The sequence below is a fragment of the Ahaetulla prasina genome, chromosome 2 (genome assembly GCF_028640845.1).
Source record: "Ahaetulla prasina isolate Xishuangbanna chromosome 2, ASM2864084v1, whole genome shotgun sequence".
Classification (NCBI taxonomy): domain Eukaryota; kingdom Metazoa; phylum Chordata; class Lepidosauria; order Squamata; family Colubridae; genus Ahaetulla; species Ahaetulla prasina.
The window spans coordinates 31,300,408-31,319,094 of NC_080540.1; the positions used below are offsets into that span (position 1 = coordinate 31,300,408).

At 45.4% G+C, this 18,687-nt stretch overlaps 1 protein-coding gene across 1 annotated transcript; it reads right to left on the minus strand.

Annotated features, from left to right (window-relative positions):
* Positions 1-12,441: 12,441 nt before the first annotated feature.
* LOC131191919 (zinc finger protein 260-like) lies at positions 12,442-17,794 on the minus strand. Its single transcript, XM_058170550.1, has 2 exons — positions 17,637-17,794; positions 12,442-14,984 (listed from the first exon to the last, which is right to left on the minus strand). Exon 2 carries the CDS (start codon positions 14,905-14,907, stop codon positions 13,090-13,092), a length of 1,818 nt encoding a protein of 605 aa, XP_058026533.1. The 5' UTR covers positions 14,908-14,984; positions 17,637-17,794; the 3' UTR covers positions 12,442-13,089.
* Between the last annotated feature and the right edge of the window lie 893 nt (positions 17,795-18,687).

Here is an 18,687-nt window from a genome sequence, read left to right on the forward strand (position 1 = left end):
AAAACGGGATGTACGTAGGCCAAAAAACAGCCAGCGGGTGGGAGGGGCTTCGGCAATATTCGATCTATAAGACACACACATTTTCACTCTTGGGAGACAAAAAAGTGCGCCTTGTAGTCCGAAAAATACGGTAGATTTATATACCGGTTCACAGTGCTTTACGGCCCTCTAAGTGCTTTAGAGAGTCGGTCCTCATTTTTACAGACCTCGGAAGTATGGAAGGCTGAGTCAACCCTGAGCCGGTGAGATTCGAACTGCTGAACTGCAGGCAGCCAGCAATCAGCAAAAGTAGCCTGCAGTACTATTTATTTTTATTTATTTTTAACCACGGCTCTTATGACTTGTGGACTTCAACTCCCAGAATTCCTGAGCCAGCATGGGTAGCTCAGGAATTCTGGGAGTTGAAGCCCACAAACCATAGAAGGGCCATCCTGCCCCACCCCTGGCAGAGTGTATTGAACACTTACACAGATGAGTGCCTGAGTCAGGCAAGGTTGATATCCAGCCAAGGAGCCAGCAATGACACCACAGGAGGAGCTGCTTCTAAGTAGCTTCTTCTTATTGCTCATCTAGAGACAGAAATCTTCCAAGCTAGGTTGTCTCTAATGAAGGAGAATATTTGGAGCTCAGGGTTGAAATGAGGGGTCCTTGGTGCTCTCTGAGCTTGCTTGTTTTCTTGCAGATTGTTGTGACCCAGGCCCAAGTAGGTAGTAGGAAACTCAAGTCAGTGTAAAAACAAACAAACAGCTGAGAATTAACTCGTTCTCAGCATAGTCCAACAAAATTAAAGCAAATTCCGCTCAACACAATTCCTCAGTCTATCACCAACCTTGGTCCAATTAGACAAGCTGCTAAAAGGCCCTTCTTGGCAAACGTTCAGAAGACACCAATACAAAATAAATGCAAGAAGACGAAGCTATCAACGTCGTTTTCCGGCAAAGCCCAAATGCAGTTGCTGGTCTTTTAAGCCTTATGGGAGGGGCCAATCATCTTTTGACCCTACTCCTGAGTCCTCTTTGCTTGAGCTGCTCTTGCCTTTTGGCAGTTCTTCTCATGCGTGCATTAGGAACAGGCTCCTCCTGCTCCTCTGCCTCACTACTGTCAGCCTCTGGAGATTCTGGAGTCTGCACATCACTCTCCGATGGCCCTGCCTCTGACGCAGAGCCCTCATCAAGGCCTTCCCCAGCCTCCAGGACTGGCCCATGTTCTTCCTCAGCCTCATCGCTGTCTGACTCCGTTGCCAGCTCTGCAGGCTGCTGGCGGACCACAACACAGATGCTTCATTACCCAAACTTGGTAACCACATCAGTGCTACTAAGGAGTGGGGTTAGCTTTCAGTTTATATTCTGTGGTGGCTTGTCCCTGTCAGTGTTGGTCCGCTTGGTCTTTAGAGATTCTTTGGTTGGGCTATTTGCTGTTGGCTTCTTCGGCAAGTTTCTGAATTGGGGTATTGCTTACTTGATTGTTGGTCTGATGTTAACCTTGGAATTAATGGACCTTATTAACTCCAAAGTCGGTATTAACTCCAAGGTTAATAACATGGTGGCACAATGGTTAGAACGCAGTATTGCAGGCTAATTACGCTCACTCGTCCTTCCTGAACAAGGCTCAAGGTTGACTCAGCCTTCCATCCTTCCGAGGTGGGTAAAATGAGAACCCAGATTGTTGGGGGCAATAGGCTGACTCTGTAAACTGCTTAGAGAGAGATGTAAAAAGCACTATGAAGCGGTATGTAAGTCTTAAGTGCTGTTACAATTGCTATCAGACCAACAATCAAGACATAAACAATACTCCAATCAAGAAACTGCCGAAGAAGCTAACAGTAAACAGCCCAACCAAAGAATCTCTAATACTACCGCGACCAACACTGACAGGGCAAACCACCGGAATATAAAGTGACAGCAAACCCCACTCCTTACGAGCACTGATGATGTTACCTAGTTTGGGTAATGAAACGTCTGCAAGAAAGCCAGCGAGCTCAGAGAGCACCAAGGACCCCTCATGTTGTCTCTTTGCTCTTCGTGAAAGAACCCCTTCATCCTGTGACTCTGAACTATATTCCACCACGGCACAGCCGAAACAAAACGGCCATTTTATCTCTCCTGAACACACTTGGTCCAGATGACGGTGGTTGAATGGGGAGGATGATGATGGTGGCCTGGGAAGGTGGGGAAGAAAGCAGGGCGGTCAGTGGGAGGTATCACCTAAGGACATCGGTGGCAAGGAAAGAAAGACGTTGCAGGCCGGAGCTGGTGGGAGAAGGACCGACGCGCATCAGATGTGCTCAAGCTTGTCCTGTCCGGATTTTGCTTCGCCCCAAACCAAACAGCCGAAGCACGGAAGTGCTTGTTACTGCTGGACTGTGGCTGAGTTTGGCAGAACTTCTGAAACACGATGGCCGGTTCTGCGTTCGAAACAAACTGTTGATTCTTTTCTCAGGCCCAGCCCTGTGTCGTTGATGAACTTTGGATAGATGTGTAGAAAAGTGGGTTTAATGGGAAAAGTAGAGTAGTAACCCTGTGTTTAAGCAACTTCTCCCCCCGTCGTAGGAATCCGCTCAGGTGAGGCACTGTGAATTGGAGAAGAGAGGTGTGAATCGAAACCGGGGCTGGGGTTTGGAAGCAGGCTGCGCAAGCTGCGCAGATGGAGTTGTGTCTGCTCGTGAGTGCGCCTGCCGCTCACATTAAATCATCCCCTCTCCTCTCCTGCCGGTCCCCTCGAGCTGGAAAAACTGGGGACCATTGTCTTAGAAGACCAACTGAGACTCCGGTGGACTGGCAGCCTGAATGGAGCCCAGGCTTTCAGGTGCCTTTGGAAAAAGAGGCTCTTCTGAACGGCTGGGTTTTGTTGCCGAGAATTTGGCTTTAGCATCTAGAGCCACAGTCTGTTTTTTTTCCCATGGCGTTTCTTGTTTAAACAGTGCCAGTCTATGCATGTTTTAAGAGAAATCCAGTGAGTTATGTTCAGCTTTTGCTCTTTTGTGTTTTGGTTGTTGTTTATCCCTCCCTGTTTTCCTCTGTAATTTCATTTTTTGTATGCCGTCTCGGATAGTTAACTGATTAATCTCCTGTACTAAAAGCATGGAATTACGGATGGGTATTCTGAGTGAGGGTTTTCGTGGCAGTGTCGCGCACAAGCCTAGTCTACGGCGGGAGGGGACAAATCACACGCCGTGATACTGCAGCGAGGCCACGCATGGCGTGACTGACATTATAGTAGCTGACCTAGGTAGTCCTTGACTTGCAACAGTTCATTTAGTGACCGTTCAAAAGGAGTGGTGCGGTGGCCGAGCGGTGGAGCTCCCGCCTCACAATCAGGAGGCTGTGAGTTCGATCCTAGGTAGGGTCACAGATATTTCTGTCCCGGGGCACACTGAGATTATATCTGCTGAACAAAACTCCACATTGGCGACAGGAAGGGCATCCGGCCATTAAAACACTCTGCTGACTCCATTCAGTTGCCCAGACTCCACCCTACCAGGGATTATTAAATGGTGATGATGATGATTTAGCCACCATTCAAAGTTACAACAACACTGAAAAAAGTGACATGACCATTTTTCACATTTATGACCGTTGCAGCATCTCCATGGTCACATGATCAAAATTCAGGCCCTTGGCAACTGACTCATATTTATGACGGTCGCAGTGTCCCGGGGTCACGCGATCACCTTTTGCAGCCTTCTGACCAGCAAAGTCATTGGGGAAGCCAGGTTCACTTAACAACCGTGTGACTAACTTAACAACTGCAGTGATTCACTTAACGACGGTGGTAAGAGAAGGAAAAAGGGCGACGCTCACTTAATTGTCTTGCTTAGCAAAACGTTTGGGCTCAAATATGGTCGTAAGTTGAGGAGTCCCTGTGATTGCTAAAAGGGAAAGAAAACGAAGCAGAAACTGGCCGAAAACTAGGAGCAACTCAGGTCAACTTTGTCTGCCTAGCTGCTTTTGGGTTTAACAAATAAGAGTTAAACCAAGCCATGGTTTGGTGGATGAAGAAGACAGTGCGCTAATGGGGCTTTCTGTCCATCAAGACTGGTTTTTCAAGCCCTCAAAATATAACTGTTGTTGGCACAGGCTAATGCAGCCTATTATTAACAGCAACTGCTTGCAATATTGCAGGTTCAAGTCCCACCAGGCCCAAGGTTGACTCAGCCTTCCATCCTTTATAAGGTAGGTAAAATGAGGACCCAGATTGTTGGGGGGCAATAAGTTGACTTTGTATATAGTATACAAATGGATGAAGACTATTGCTTAACACAATGTAAGCCGCCCTGAGTCTTCGGAGAAGGGCGGGATATAAATGCAAAAAAAAAAAAAAAGAATTGCACATGTAAGTAACAAGAATTGCACATGTCAGAGCATTTTCCCCTCCCCAGTTAAAGTTAGCGCCTCTCAGTCTTTTAAGACCGGGGAAAATCAAATTATCCTTTTTATGATGGTCATTAAAGGAATCGCTGTGATTTCCAGTCCCAACTGCAGTCAGTAAGCAAGGACTGCCTGCCATCAACGTAATGAAAATAACATTGTGCCTTCACAATGCAAGCACCACTTCTTTTTTTATTTTTTTTATTTTTTAACTTAAAACATTTCATTAAACAGTGCATCATATGCGTACAAATATCTCTGCAATAATCAGAATTTACAACAGTATTCATTACATATTGATTCTCTAATCTTAACAATAATAATAATGAGCATAATACATCTATTCATTTCTCCTTCTTAACGTATCTTCTAATAGGAATAGAATGATATTAAATATAATAATCTTAAAAGTCATATTAGTAAGAATCATCATATTGTTTGCTTCTCTATCATAACATGTTTTCTATTTTTCACTGATCTCCATTTATTTCTAACTTCTATTTTTATTTTCCAACCATTCATAAAATAATAATAATAATAATAATAATATCAGAGTTGGAAGGGACCTTGGAGGTCTTCTAGTCCAACCCCCTGCCCAGGCAGGAAACCCTACACCATTTCAGACAAATGGCTATCCAACATTTTCTTTAAAATTTCCAGTGTTGGAGCATTTACGACTTCTGCAGGCAAGTTGTTCCACTGATTAATTGTTCTGTCAGGAAATTTATCCTTAGTTCTAAGTTGCATCTCTCCTTGATTAGTTTCCACCCATTGCTTCTTGTTCTACCATCAGGTGCTTTGGAGAATAGTTTGACCCCCTCTTCTTTGTGGCAGCCCCTGAGATATTGGATATCTATGATATCTATCATGTCTCCCCTAGTCCTTCTTTTCATTAAACTAGGCATACCCAGTTCCTGCAACCGTTCTTCATATGTTTTAGCCTCCAGTCCCCTAATCATCTTTGTTGCTCTTCTCTGCACTCTTTCTAGACTCTCAGCGTCTTTTTTACATCGTGGCGACCAAAACTGAATGCAGTATTCCAAGTGTGGCCTTCCCAAGGCATTATAAAGTGGTATTAACACTTCACGTGATCTTGATTCTATCCCTCTGTTTATACAGCCCAGAACTGTGTTGGCTTTTTTGGCAGCTGCTGCACACTGCTGGCTCAAATCCCATGTCATATATTCCCCACCATCCAGTCAGAGGTCTGTAGAGATTCCCAGTCATCCAGGTCATGGTTGTCCCAACAGGTGCTTTTTCAGGAGGCAACTGGACTTTCTGGTTTGTCTTTTTTGAAGACGCTTCTTGGATGAGAAGCGAAACTTTTTCAAAAAGAAAAGCAAGAAAGTTCAGTTGCCTTCTGAAAAAGCACTTTTGGGACATCCAGTCAAAGCTGAAAAAGCTTCTTGAATGAGAAGCAAAACGTCTACAAAGACATCTGCATCTTGGAAAAAAAGCACTTTTTTTAAAATTTGCATTTATATCCCGCCCTTCTCCGAAGACTCAGGGCAGCTTACACTATGTCAAGCAATAGTCTTCATTCATTTGTATATTTATATACAAAGTCAACTTATTGCCCCCAACAATCTGGGTCCTCATTTTACCTACCTTATAAAGGATGGAAGGCTGAGTCAACCTTGGCCCTGGTGGGACTTGAACCTGCAGTAATTGCAAGCAGCTGCTGTTAATAACAGACTGTCTTAGCAGTCTGAGCCACTCAAGGACCTTTGGGACAACCCAAGTGTGCCTCTTGAAAAAAAGCACCTTTGTGACCTGGATGACTGAGAATCCCCATAGATAAAATTGTTAGGCGAGTTTTGCCACCTATTACGGCTTTTCTTGCCATGGTTGTTAAGGTGAATCGCTACATTTTTTAAGTTAGTAATGGGGTTGTTGAGAGAATCTGGCTTCCTCGTTGACTTTGCTTGTCGGAAAGTTACAAAAGGTAATTGCATCCCCCACGGGACAATGCCACCATTATAAATATGAGCCGGGTGCCAAGCATCCAAATTTTGATCGTGTGACCACAGCAGGGGTGAAATGCTCCCAGTTCGGACCGGATCGCCCAATCCGGTAGTGATGGTGGCGGGTGGTTCGAAGAACCAATAGCAAAAATTCCTGAGGGGGGGGGCATACCCAGCTGAGTCACGCGATCATCAGAGCGTGTTTTGTTTTGTTTTTTACATTTAAAAGCATTTTTTCTTTGGCTGAAAAAATGCTTTTAAAAGTAAAAAAAAAGCCTCTGATGATCATACAGCTCAGCTGGGATCGTCAGAACCCTTTAAAAGCATTTTTTCTACAACCTCTTCAGCCGAAGTGGTTGTACAAAAAATGCTTTTAAAAGGCTCCTCTGACGATCCTAGCTGAGTTGCCTGATCATCAGAGGCTTTTAAAAGCATTTTTTACAACCTCTTCAGCCGAAGAGGGTTTTTTTTTTTGTTTTTTTTTTTGTTTACATTTATACCCCGCCCTTCTCCGAAGACTCAGGGCGGCTTACAATGTATAAGGCAATAGTCTCATTCTATTTGTATATTTTTTTACAAAGTCAACTTATTGCCCCCCCCAACAATCTGGGTCCTCATTTTACCTACCTTATAAAGGGTGGAAGGCTGAGTCAACCTTGGGCCGGGCTCGAACCTGCAGTAATTGCAGGCTCTGTGTTCTAATAACAGGCTTCTCTACTGCCTGAGCTATCCCGTCCCTTTGTAGAAAAAATGCTTTTAAAAGAAGAAGAAAAAAGTTGGCCACACGCACCCAGTCACATTACCCCACCACCACCAAGCTATGCCCATAGAACCAGTAGTTACAAATTTTACATTTCATCCCTGGACCACAGGGCTGCCTGTGTTGTAAGTTGTAAGTTGAAAACAGTCATAAATCACTTGTTCAGTGTTGTTGCAACTTTGAACAGTCACTAAGCAAAGGATTACCTATAATGAGCAAGGAAGATATCCTTGATGAGGTAACATGGAAGATCATTATCTGGGCAAAAGGGACTAAATTTTTTTAAGTCACTGGAAATGAGATAACATTTGGAAGAGACTCAGACAGATGCCTTCCTGATTCACCAGAGAAGAAGAGGAATAAAAATGTAAGGTTCCAGAAGTTTCCCCGTGCCACTGAGATGCCAAAGAGAGTGAAACGCGAGATGAGGCTTGGAAAAATAACCACTTTTTTTTATTCTTTGGCCAAAGCAAAAAATGAGCTTGGTGTTGTGACTCAGGCCCAAGTAGGTAGTAGTAAACACAATCAGTTCGAAAACAAAGAGACTTTATTAGAACAGCTGAGAATTAACTCATTTTCAGCGTCGTCCAAATTAAATCGAAGCAAATGCTTCATAACACAATTCATCAGTCTTATCACCAACCTTGGTCTAAGTAGGCAAACTACCAAAGGCTTTTCTTGGCAAAAGTTCAAAAGCAGAAGACGCTGACAAGAAATAAATGCAGCAAGACAAGGATCATGTTTATCAATGTTGTTTTCCGACAAAGAGCCCACACGCTGTTGCTGGTCTTTTAAGCCTTATGGGAGGGGCCGATCATCTCTTGGCCCTACTCCCAAGTCGTCCTCTTTGCTTGAGATGCTTTTGCCTTCTGGCAGCTCTTCTCATGCGTGCATTAGGAACAGACTCCTCCTGTTCCTCTGTCTCAATACTATCAGGCTCTGGAGTCCACACCTCACTCCCTGATGGCCATGGCCCCAATTCTGCCTCCGATGCAAAGCCCTCCCCCGGGCCTTCCCCAGCCTCCAGGACTGGTCCATGTTCTTCCTCAGCCTTATCGCTGTCCGACTCTATTGCCAGCTCCGCAGGCTGCTGGCGGACCACAACACTGGGTGCTACTATTTCCAAAATACAGAGAAAAGAATGTAAGGAATAGCACCACACCCTGCGAGAATGGCCCAGAGTATTCTATACATTTTACGCCAAGAGAAACAAAGTTTATCCCATCGAAGACAAAGGTTCATCCCCAACGTAATCTTTAAAGCATTCTTTGTACAGGCCACTGTCTCTGTCCATGCTTTGCTATCTTACAGAGCAGCAGTCACCAGCTGATGGTCCGCAAGAAAATTTTGGTGGTCTGCAGAAAAATTATTTGCATTTTTTTTATTGCACTAAATCAAGGGTCCTCAAACTACGGCCCCTGGGTGGGATACGTGCAATGAACGTTTGTGTTGCTGCACAGAGTCTCCCCCTTCGGGGGTCTTTTTGTGTGGGTCATAGGGGGCCAGAAAATCCAACTTGGGGTCTGCTTCAGCCTCCTGGTGTGGGGTTTTGGACGAAGGTTGGAAGAAAGTGATGCTGGTGGATCAGAGCCAGAGGGCCTCGTTCCAGTGGGACTGCATCATGGCCTGGAACTGGCTGACCATCTCAGCCCGCTGAGCAGTGGTGGGATTGAGGGAATTTAACAACCGGTTCTCTGCCATAATGATTTCTTCCAACAACCAGTTTGCGAAACTGCTCAGAAAGTTAACAACCGGTTCTTCCAAAGTGGTGCGAACTGGCTGAATCCCACCACTGCCGCTGAGCCTCCAGGCGCCGGTACCTGGCCTTGCACTCCCGCAGGTCTTCCCTCTGTTTGGAAAGCCTATGCTCGTAGTCCTCAGTGAGGTGCTTCTGCTGAGCCTCCTTCTCGGTCAGATCCAATCTGAACTGAGCCAGCTGTTTTGCCAACTCTTTCCCGTGGTGGCTGCTTAGCTTAGAGGGGAGGGGCAAGTAGAGGTCGGGGAGGCACCCCTCGACGTGAGTGACATCAAGTTGGCCACGCCCACCCAGTCACATGACCGCCTAGCCACGCCCACCCAGCCGGTCATTAAGCAGATCTTATTAGTGGTCTGTGAGATTTAAAATTATGAATTTAGTGGTCCCTGAGGTCCGAAAGGTTGGGGACCCCTGTTACAGAGTATCCCTTACTTCTAAAACTAAAATCCTGTGGCATTTCTGGACTCCTACATAAACTCCTACATTGGCTATGTGTCAGATCGGTCTAACAAGTGGCAACTTCAAATCTCAATCAACAAATGTTCTGTCTTGCACATTGGCAAAAACAAATCAAAACATAAAAACATAAACTTTAAGACTTGTGGACTTCAACTCCCAGAGTTCCGTAGCCAGCAAAGCTGGCTGAGGGATTCTGGAAGTTGAAGTACACAAGTCTTAAAGTTGCCAAGGTTGGAGACCCCTGATCTATAGAGCAGGATGTTCCTGGGAACTGTCTCCCAAGGATGTGCCTAGCTCTGAAGCAAATTACAGAAGCGAGAAACCAGATAGAAAAGGATACAATTCTTTTACAGAATGAATTCCTAACCAATGATCCCTAACCATAGCAAAATAGTACAAGCAACTTCTTTAACAGAAGCAAAGGTTAGATTGATTCGTGTCAATATGTCCTTTCATTAACATATTTAAACCTGCATGATTTTGCCAATACTCCAAACTCGGGGTGGCAGGGAAACTTTTGACTTCTTGTGGAGTTGATTTCCCAGTTTGGTCTGACACAACATAGGTGTCCAAAGTTCTTCCTTCCACCCTTTTTCCAGTAGGATAACCCCAGTGGTGGGATTCAGCCAGTTCGCACCACTTCGGGAGAACCGGTTAACTTTCTCAGCAGTTTGGTGAACTGGTTGTTGGAAGAAATCATTAGGGCAGAGAACTGGTTGTTAAATTATTTGAATCCCACCACTGGATAACCCCATCCCTGTGAGGCCATGAAGTCTGAGGTCTAAAACTAATTACTGGCCATAAAATTTAGGAGCTATAAAGCCGTTTGCAGAAGAAGCGATGAATAAAATTGCATCACAATGCCAGCTTAGCTTCTTGTATGCACTGCAACGCAAGAACAAAAGGACCAAGCTTGTATTATGACATCGTAAGGCCTGCCTTGATACCAGGCATTGTCATGGCTAGGAAGGGATGACACCAGGGAAGAAATCCAGCAGGTTCTGACAGGTTCTGGAGAACCGGTAGTGGAAATTTTGAGTAGTTCGGAGAACTGGCAAATACCATCTCTGGCTGGCCCCAGAGTAGGGTGGGAATGGAGAGTTTGCAATATCCTTCCCCCTGGAGTAGGGGAGGGAATGGAGAGTTTGTAGTATCCTTCTCCTGCCACGCCCACCAAGCCACACCCACCAGAACCGGTAGTAAAAATATTTGGATTTCACCACTGGATTACACAAGTAAGTAAAGAAAGAAACAGTGCTTGTATTTAACAGTAACCATAGATTCTGGTGCTGGCCAGGAGAAATTAAGAACAGTTAAGCAGTGGGACAACTTGCTTTCACTGGAGGTTTTTAAGCAGAGATTGGACAACTATTTGTCTGAAACCATATAGGATCTCCTGCTTGAGCAGGGGGCCGGACTAGGAGATCTCCAAGATCCCTTCCAGCTCTATTCTGATTCTATTGCAACAGATTAAAAAGTTGCTCAAGAGGATAAATCCATAAGAACTACTTGCTTCATACCTACTTCCCTTTCCTCTCCTCCACTCTTCTCTTTCCCTCCTTTCTCTCCTTCTCTCCTACTCTTGTCTCCTAACTTATCTTCCTCTCCTTCTCCTTCCCTCCATCCCTCTCTCTCCTTCACCTCCTCTATCTTACCTTCTATTCCTGTCTTCTTTCTTTCTTCTTTGTTGTATGATATTTCCCTTGTTTGGTATCCGAGCAACTCTGATCTTCTGATAATATATACTTTCTTTTCAATTTCTTTTCTATTTTACCCAATCTATCATTTCATAATTGTACATTTATATCTATAATCTTCTCTTCTTCATCCCCCCCATCCCCCTTTTCCATTTACTCTGGTGGTATCTGGGTGTCAGGGTTCCAAGGAACACCCCCAACGTAATAAAGCTCTGGGGCCTGAGGTTCCTCAAAGTTTCAATTTATTAGAGATGTCATATTGGCACAACTGGGAAAACCCGAAACTGAAAGCTTCCAGGTTTTCCACACCCAGTTGACAGTTCACAGCCCTGCCCCACACCCACAAGTTCATCACATTGTCCAATCAACTCTTCACATTCAACTGGATACAATCTTCAGGCAGTCTCCATCAGACACAGGCAAAAAGCCTTGAATACGGAATGTTGTTATGGCTAACTTTCTACCGCTCCAACAACAACCCCCTCCCAACTTCTCCAGCTAAAATATGTGGCAGTGGGTTTATGTGAGCACATTATGAGCACTTGGCAACCAGCTGGCTTTTGCAACCAGTTCCATAATCTTTCAGCCATCGCATCACAATTTGCAGTTTTTTTGGCATTTTGGGCAAAAAATGTAAATGTCAGCTTTGGAAGCCACACTAGGCCGAAGGCTTCCATGTGCTGCCACAATTCTCTTCTGTGGGAAAGGAGGGGAGGAGGGTGGTAGTGCAAGGGATGATTAGACATAATAACATTTTCTGCCGGTCAAGGTCAGGCTGGGTTCGCATCTGGAGAAGGAGTGGCTGGAGTGATACTTCGACATGGGACGGTTGAGGATTGGAGCATGTGACCGTCAGAGGGATCATGAGGGGTGGAGATTTTGGGGTTTGTATTACTGAGGGAGGAACCGGAATCCCCAGTTTCGGTTTTCCTCCAACTGTGTCAGTTACCTATGCTAGTAAAAGAACTTTGAAAGATGTTGGTTTCGGAGTCTTTTCTGCAGGAGGGGTTTTCTGGAACACTGACAGCAAATTTGGAAGAGCGGCTTTATACTTAGGACTGCTTATTGCTTATTGACCACAAATGACAAATAAATGTCATAAAATCGGATCTGGTCATATGGGTGCCACTAAGTATGACTGTATACATCTATGACCGGGAATCTGTTCCTAATTGCAATCATAAATCAAGGACTGGCTGTGCTCTGCAAAATACAACTTATACTCCCCAACACTTGTAATTCAGTGTGGTAAGTAACTATTACTGCTGCATGTGAGCCAAAGCTTCTAAAATTCCTAACATGGATGCACTTCTGTTAGATTATCTACTCTCTATTGCAGGGGTCTCCAATCTTGGCCGCTTTAAGCCTGGCGGACTTCAACTCCCAGAATTCAAAGCTGGCTGGGGGATTCTGGGAGTTGAAGTCCGCCAGGCTTAAAGCGGCCAAGGTTGGAGACTCCTACTCTATTGGTATTTAAGGTTATTTGACTAGGAAAAACATTTTCCCCACACCAAACAATTGTATGATTTTGCTTTTGTCACTGTGTGACGTTTTTGCTGAATTGCGAGGTGTGACTGTTGAAAAAAAGTATTCCCAACATTGTTCCCAATGGAAGAGATTTATCGCTGCTGTGGACTTTCTGGTGTGATTTTTGGCTGTGATTTTCAATGAAAAGATTTATAGCCCTCTGCACATTTTTTTTATTTATTTATTTTATTTGCATTTATATCCCGCCCTTCTCTGAAGACTCAGGGCGGCTTACACTATGTTAGCAATAGTCTTCATCCATTTGTATATTATATACAAAGTCAACTTATTGCCCCCAACAATCTGGGTCCTCATTTTACCTACCTTATAAAGGATGGAAGGCTGAGTCAACCTTGGGCCTGGTGGGACTTGAACCTGCAGTAATTGCAAGCAGCTGCTGTTAATAACAGACTGTCTTAGCAGTCTGAGCCACTCAAGGACCTTTGGGACAACCCAAGTGTGCCTCCTGAAAAAAAGCACCTTTGTGACCTGGATGACTGAGAATCCCCATAGATAAAATTGTCTTAGCAGTCTGAGCCACCAGAGGCCCTTTGTAAGGTCACTCTCCTGCGTGATTTATGGTGTGCATGCAAACTGCTGAAGGTTGGGCAAAACATTTCCCACACTCCAGACATTTATGTGGTTTTCCCCCAGTGTGGATTCTCTGATGCTTCGAAAGAGTAACTTTCCGGGAAAAACATTTATCACACTCTGAGCATTTATGGGGTTTCTCTCCTGTATGGATTCGGCTGTGACTTCGAAGGGAACATGAATGAGCAAATGTTCTCCCACAATCTAAACATTTGTAGTTTTTTTTCCCTGTGTGAATGTTCACATGACTTCTAAGGGCTGATGTGGTACGATAAAATCTCCCACACTCGACGCATTGATATGGCTTCTCCCCTGTGTGAATTTTCTGATGGCTCCAAAGTAGTTCCTTATAACCAAAAGATTTTCCACATTCTACGCATCTGTATGGCTTCTCTCCCGTGTGGACCTTCTGATGCCTTCCAAGGTCACATTTTTGGATAAAACATTTCCCACACTCTACACATTTGTACGGCTTCTCCCCTGTGTGGATTCTCTGATGAATCTGAACACGGTACTGCGAAATAAAGCTTTTCCCACACTCCCCACATTTATAGAGTTTCTCCTCTTTGTGCCATTCCTGATGTCTATGAAGTTCAGAAGAATTTACAAATCGTTTCTCACATTCTGGGCATTCATAGGGTCTCTCTCCCGTGTGAAGCCTCTGATGTTGCAGCAGGTTTGATTTCAAGGTAAAACATTTCCCACATTCTGGGCACTTTTCATTTTTCTCCCGTGTGTGTGTTTTCCAGTGACTCCGAAGTGATGAGCTCTCAGTGAAACATTTTCCACACTCAAAGCATTTGTAAGGTTTGATTCCTGCATGGATCTTCTCATGGACCCAAAGATTTGCCTTCTGAGAAAAGCTCTTCCCACATTCCCAACACTTGTAAGGTTTCTCCCCTGTGTGAGTCCTCTCGTGGATTTTAAGACTTCCTATTTGAAGAAAAGGTTTCCCACATTCCAGACATTGATAAGGTTTCTCTCCAGTGTGGATTTTCTGATGTATCATAAGATTACTTTTTTGAGAAAAACATTTATTGCACTCCAAGCATTTATGGGGCTTCTCTCCTGTATGGATTCGGCTGTGACTTTTAAGATTAGATGAATTAACAAATGTTCTCCCGCACTCTAAACATTTGTAGTTTTTTTCCCCTGTGTGAATTTTCACATGACTTCGAAGGCTTGATGTGGTACGATAAGATTGTCCACATTCGTTGCATCGATATGGCTTCTCCCCTGTGTGGGTTTTATGATGACTCCAAAGGTCTCCATTTCGAGTAAAAGATTTTCCACATTCTACACATCTGTATGGCTTCTCTCCCGTGTGGAGCCTCTGATGCCTTCCAAGGTTGGGTTTTTGGGAAAAGCACATCCCACACTCCACACATTTGAATGGCTTCTCCCCTGTGTGGATTCTCTCATGATTCTGAAACATCCTTTGTTTAAGAAAACTTTCTCCACACTCCCCACATTTATAGGGTTTTTCCTCATTGTGGCCATTCTGGTGTTTCTGAAGTTCGGAAGAATTTACAAATCGTTTCTCACCTTCTGGGCATTCATAGGGTCTCTCTCCAGTGTGAAGCCTCTGATGTTGCAGCAAGTTTGATTTTACGGAAAAACACGTCCCACATTCAAGGCACTTTTTGTTTTTCTCCCCTGTGTGAATTCTCTCGTGGTTTGTGAGAGTGGCTTCCTCACAGAAAAATGTCCCACATTCCAGACATTTGTGGTTTTTCAAAGTGCTGCTTGTGCCTGACGGGGGATCCAAGAGTTTCCCAGGCTCCATCCTTTCTGACGGCTTCTGCCTTGGGCTGAATTTCTATTATCGGTTGATAGTTGTCTTGCAGGTAAATCTTTTACCCTCTGTTCAAAAAAAAAAAAAAAGAAAAGAAATGCAGAATTTTTTTTTTTTTTTGAGAGAAGTGCAGAATCACAAAATCTGAGATTTGGTAGGGACCATGAAGGTCTTTAGTCCAAACCCCTGTGCAGCACCTTACAACACTCCAGTGCAGGGGTCTCCAACTTTGGCAACTTTAAGCCTGGCGGACTTCAACTCCCAGAATTCCCCAGCCAGCTTTGCTGGCTGGGGAATTCTGGGAGTTGAAGTCCGCCAGGCTTAAAGTTGCCAAAGTTGGAAACCCCTGCTCCAGTGAACGAGCCCTCACATCTCTAGGAGACAAACTCTTTTATTATAGTAGTTGTTAAGTGACTTTGTGGGTTGTTAAGTGAAGGGAGATCTAGGCAAGAACTGCATGGATGTGTCGTGTCCCACTCCTCTGCTGACGGCTGGGTCAGGGAAATCCGAATCAGGCTTGCCTCTGCAGCCTGCCAAACTCCTAGCAAAGTTCTCAAGGCAGGCAGGAGACCAGAAAGTGACTTCAGCAAGATAAGATAGACTTTGCCTGACTCAGAGAATGCCAGAAAGCAGATCCTTTATATAGGCCATGGGGTGTGGCTCCATGACTCAGCACTTATCCAGGCCTGCCCCTCCCTTCCTTCTGTTGCCTCCGCCTATCCAATCTTCTGATGCGAGGGTCACTCCAGTCTGCAGCTGTTGGTAATTGACCTTCCTCAGGCTCACATGCTGTGGGGGAGGGGGAGGGGTCTAGTTGCTCCGTTTGCCTGGGCATGGAGCCAGGGCTGGGGGCTGGAGGTTCTTCTTCTTCCTCAGCCTGTCTGGGCATGGAGCCAGGGCTGGGGCCGGGAGGCATGCTAGGACATTCCTCAGCGTTCGGCAGCAGATAAGAAGGCCCCGGCTGCGGGGAAAGCGGACGAGGCACAACAGGATGCCCTGAAGAGGGTGGAGGTTCAGCGCAGGCCACACAGGAATTAAGAAAACTGCAGCATGGGGCAAAGCTGTAGCCACCCCACAAAGAAGCCTCAGATGCCCCATCTGGGCCCTGCAATGGGGCAGAAATGCCATGATGGTGCCTCAAGTGGAGGCCTGGGGCCTTCAGCCATTTCAGCCATCTGCCACTGACCCCAGGCCTGGATTTCAGCCCACTGTCACTGCTGCCACCCAGAAATGCGGCCTTAATCCCCAGACTGGTGGCTTTTACAGCCTTGTGCCATTTTCCAAGCTGCGTGTTCCATACCGTTGCTAAGCAACATGGACCAAAGCATCCCTAATCTTCTCCAGGAGCCCCTCAAGTCAAACGTGGCCAACACTGGGGGCCCCCCCCGCACCCCTCGCAGGATTAAAATTTCCCTGAAGTGTTCAGTGCCTACTAGGGGTGGATCGGTTTTACAACATTGGGTATTTTTTTCTTTCAAAAAAGGGGGGCAAAGCCAGTGGTGGGATTCAAATAGGGCCTCTTGTGGCTCAGGCTGCTAAGACAGTCTGTTATTAACAGCAGCTGCTTGCAATTACTGCAAGTTCAAGTCCCACCAGGCCCAAGGTTGACTCAGCCTTCCATCCTTTATAAGGTAGGTAAAATGAGTACCCAGATTGTTGGGGGCAATAAAAGTTGACTTTGTATATAATATACAAATGGATGAAGACTATTGCTTAACACAGTGTAAGCCGCCCTGAGTCTTCGGAGAAGGGCGGGATATAAATGCAAATAAAAAAAAAAACAACGGGCAATAAGAAAACTAAAGATGGCTTTGCCCAGTGGTGGGATTCAGCCAGTTCGCACCACTTTGGGAGAACCGGTTGTTAACTTTCTGAGCAGTTTGGTGAACTGGTTGTTGGAAGAAATCATTAGGGCAGGGAACAGGTTGTTAAATTATTATTATTTTTTATTTGCATTTATATCCCGCTCTTCTCCGAAGACTCAGGGCAGCTTACACTATGTTAGCAATAGTCGTCATCCTATTTGTATATTTATATACAAAGTCAACTTATTGCCCCCCCAACAATCTGGGTCCTCATTTTACCTACCTTATAAAGGATGGAAGGCTGAGTCAACTTTGGGCCTGGTGGGACTAGAACCTGCAGTAATTGCAAGCAGCTGCTGTTAATAACAGACTGTCTTAGCAGCCTGAGCCACAAGAGGCCCTATTTGAATCCCACCACTGGCTTTGCCCCCCTTTTTTGAAAGAAAAAAATACCCAATGTTGTAAAACCGATCCACCCCTAGTAGGCACTGAACACTTCAGGGAAATTTTAATCCTGCAAGGGGTGCGGGGGGGGGGGGAGGAGAGAGAGAGAGAAGGGGGGAGGCAGCAATCAAATTGAAAACGAGAACGGTGGGGAGGGGAGGGGGAGGCTGGGCTGCTCCCATCGCCACGACATGGAAAAGGGGAGACCACGGACCTTCTTGCTTGTTCTGCAAAGGCGGCCCCTCCTTACCCCATCTTTTATTTGCAGGAACGGCTCAGATGGGCTTTTTTGGGTGGGGGGCTTCCAGCGCCCTTCCTCCTTCCCTAATCCTCTGCAGCTTCGCTTTGCCCAAATGCACAAGGCGGGTGGAAGGAACCCACCGGCGGGTGTTCCTCCCACCCACCCTCTCCCCCATGCACCACCACCTCTACACACAACACATACACTACATACACACAACACATACACACCAGAAAGATCCGGAGGGAGAGCAGGGTCCATCTCAACCCCTTTCTGCCAACGCCGCTGCCAGCATCCCCGCACCGAAACGTTCCTTTCTTTTTTTCCCCACCCTCCTAAGACCCCCCAAACTCCACCCCAGATTTTCTTCCTCTCTAGGAATCCATCGCATCTACTTAACTCTTTCTGAGACCAAGCAGAAGAGGAGCAAGAAGAGGCTTGATGAAATAGGGAGGGAAAAGGGGAGGGAGGGGCAAGCGGGATTTGCACTATGTCTGCAACACACATACCCCACAGGCAGAGGTGAAATTCAGCAGGTTCTGGAGCAGGGGTCTCCAACCTTGGTCCCTTTAAGACTTGTGGACTTCAACTCCCAGAGTTCCTCAGCCAGCTTTGCTGGCTGAGGGACTCTGGGAGTTGAAGTCCACAAGTCTTAAAGGGACCAAGGTTGGAGACCCCTGTTCTGGAGAAACCGTAGCGGAAATTTTGAGTAGTTCAGAGAACTGGCAAATACCACCTCTGGCTGGCCCGAGTGGGGTGGGAATGGGGATTTTGCACTATCCTTCCCCAGGACTGGGGAGGGAATGGGGATTTTGCAGTATCTTTCTCCTGCCGTGTCCACAGAACCAGTAGTAAAAAAAATTGGATTTCACCACTGCCCACAGGTGACCTTGAAGCAAGACCCCAATGCTTTATAATACAAGTGCTTTATGTTTATTTGTTAGGATTATAACAAGATCAGATATTACCGACTTGTATAAAAGTCAACGTGTCACTTAGAAAGCAGAAGTATACCATTGGGCAGGTATATGGTGTTGCAAGCTTTCGGGAAAGTGCAGAAATATTTCTACAAACTGTTTTTGTAACTATGTGGCAAAGAGGAGGGGACATCGAGAGTAACACGTGTATCCAGAAGGTGTATGATAAGAGTAGACCATATATGGGCTTTTGTTTATTTCAACCAATTAGGATAACTTCTTCTTTTTTCTTATGGCAATGTCTGTAACCAAAAAGTATAAAAGATTATGTTTAAGCCATGCTCGATGCTCAGACCTTTGTTTT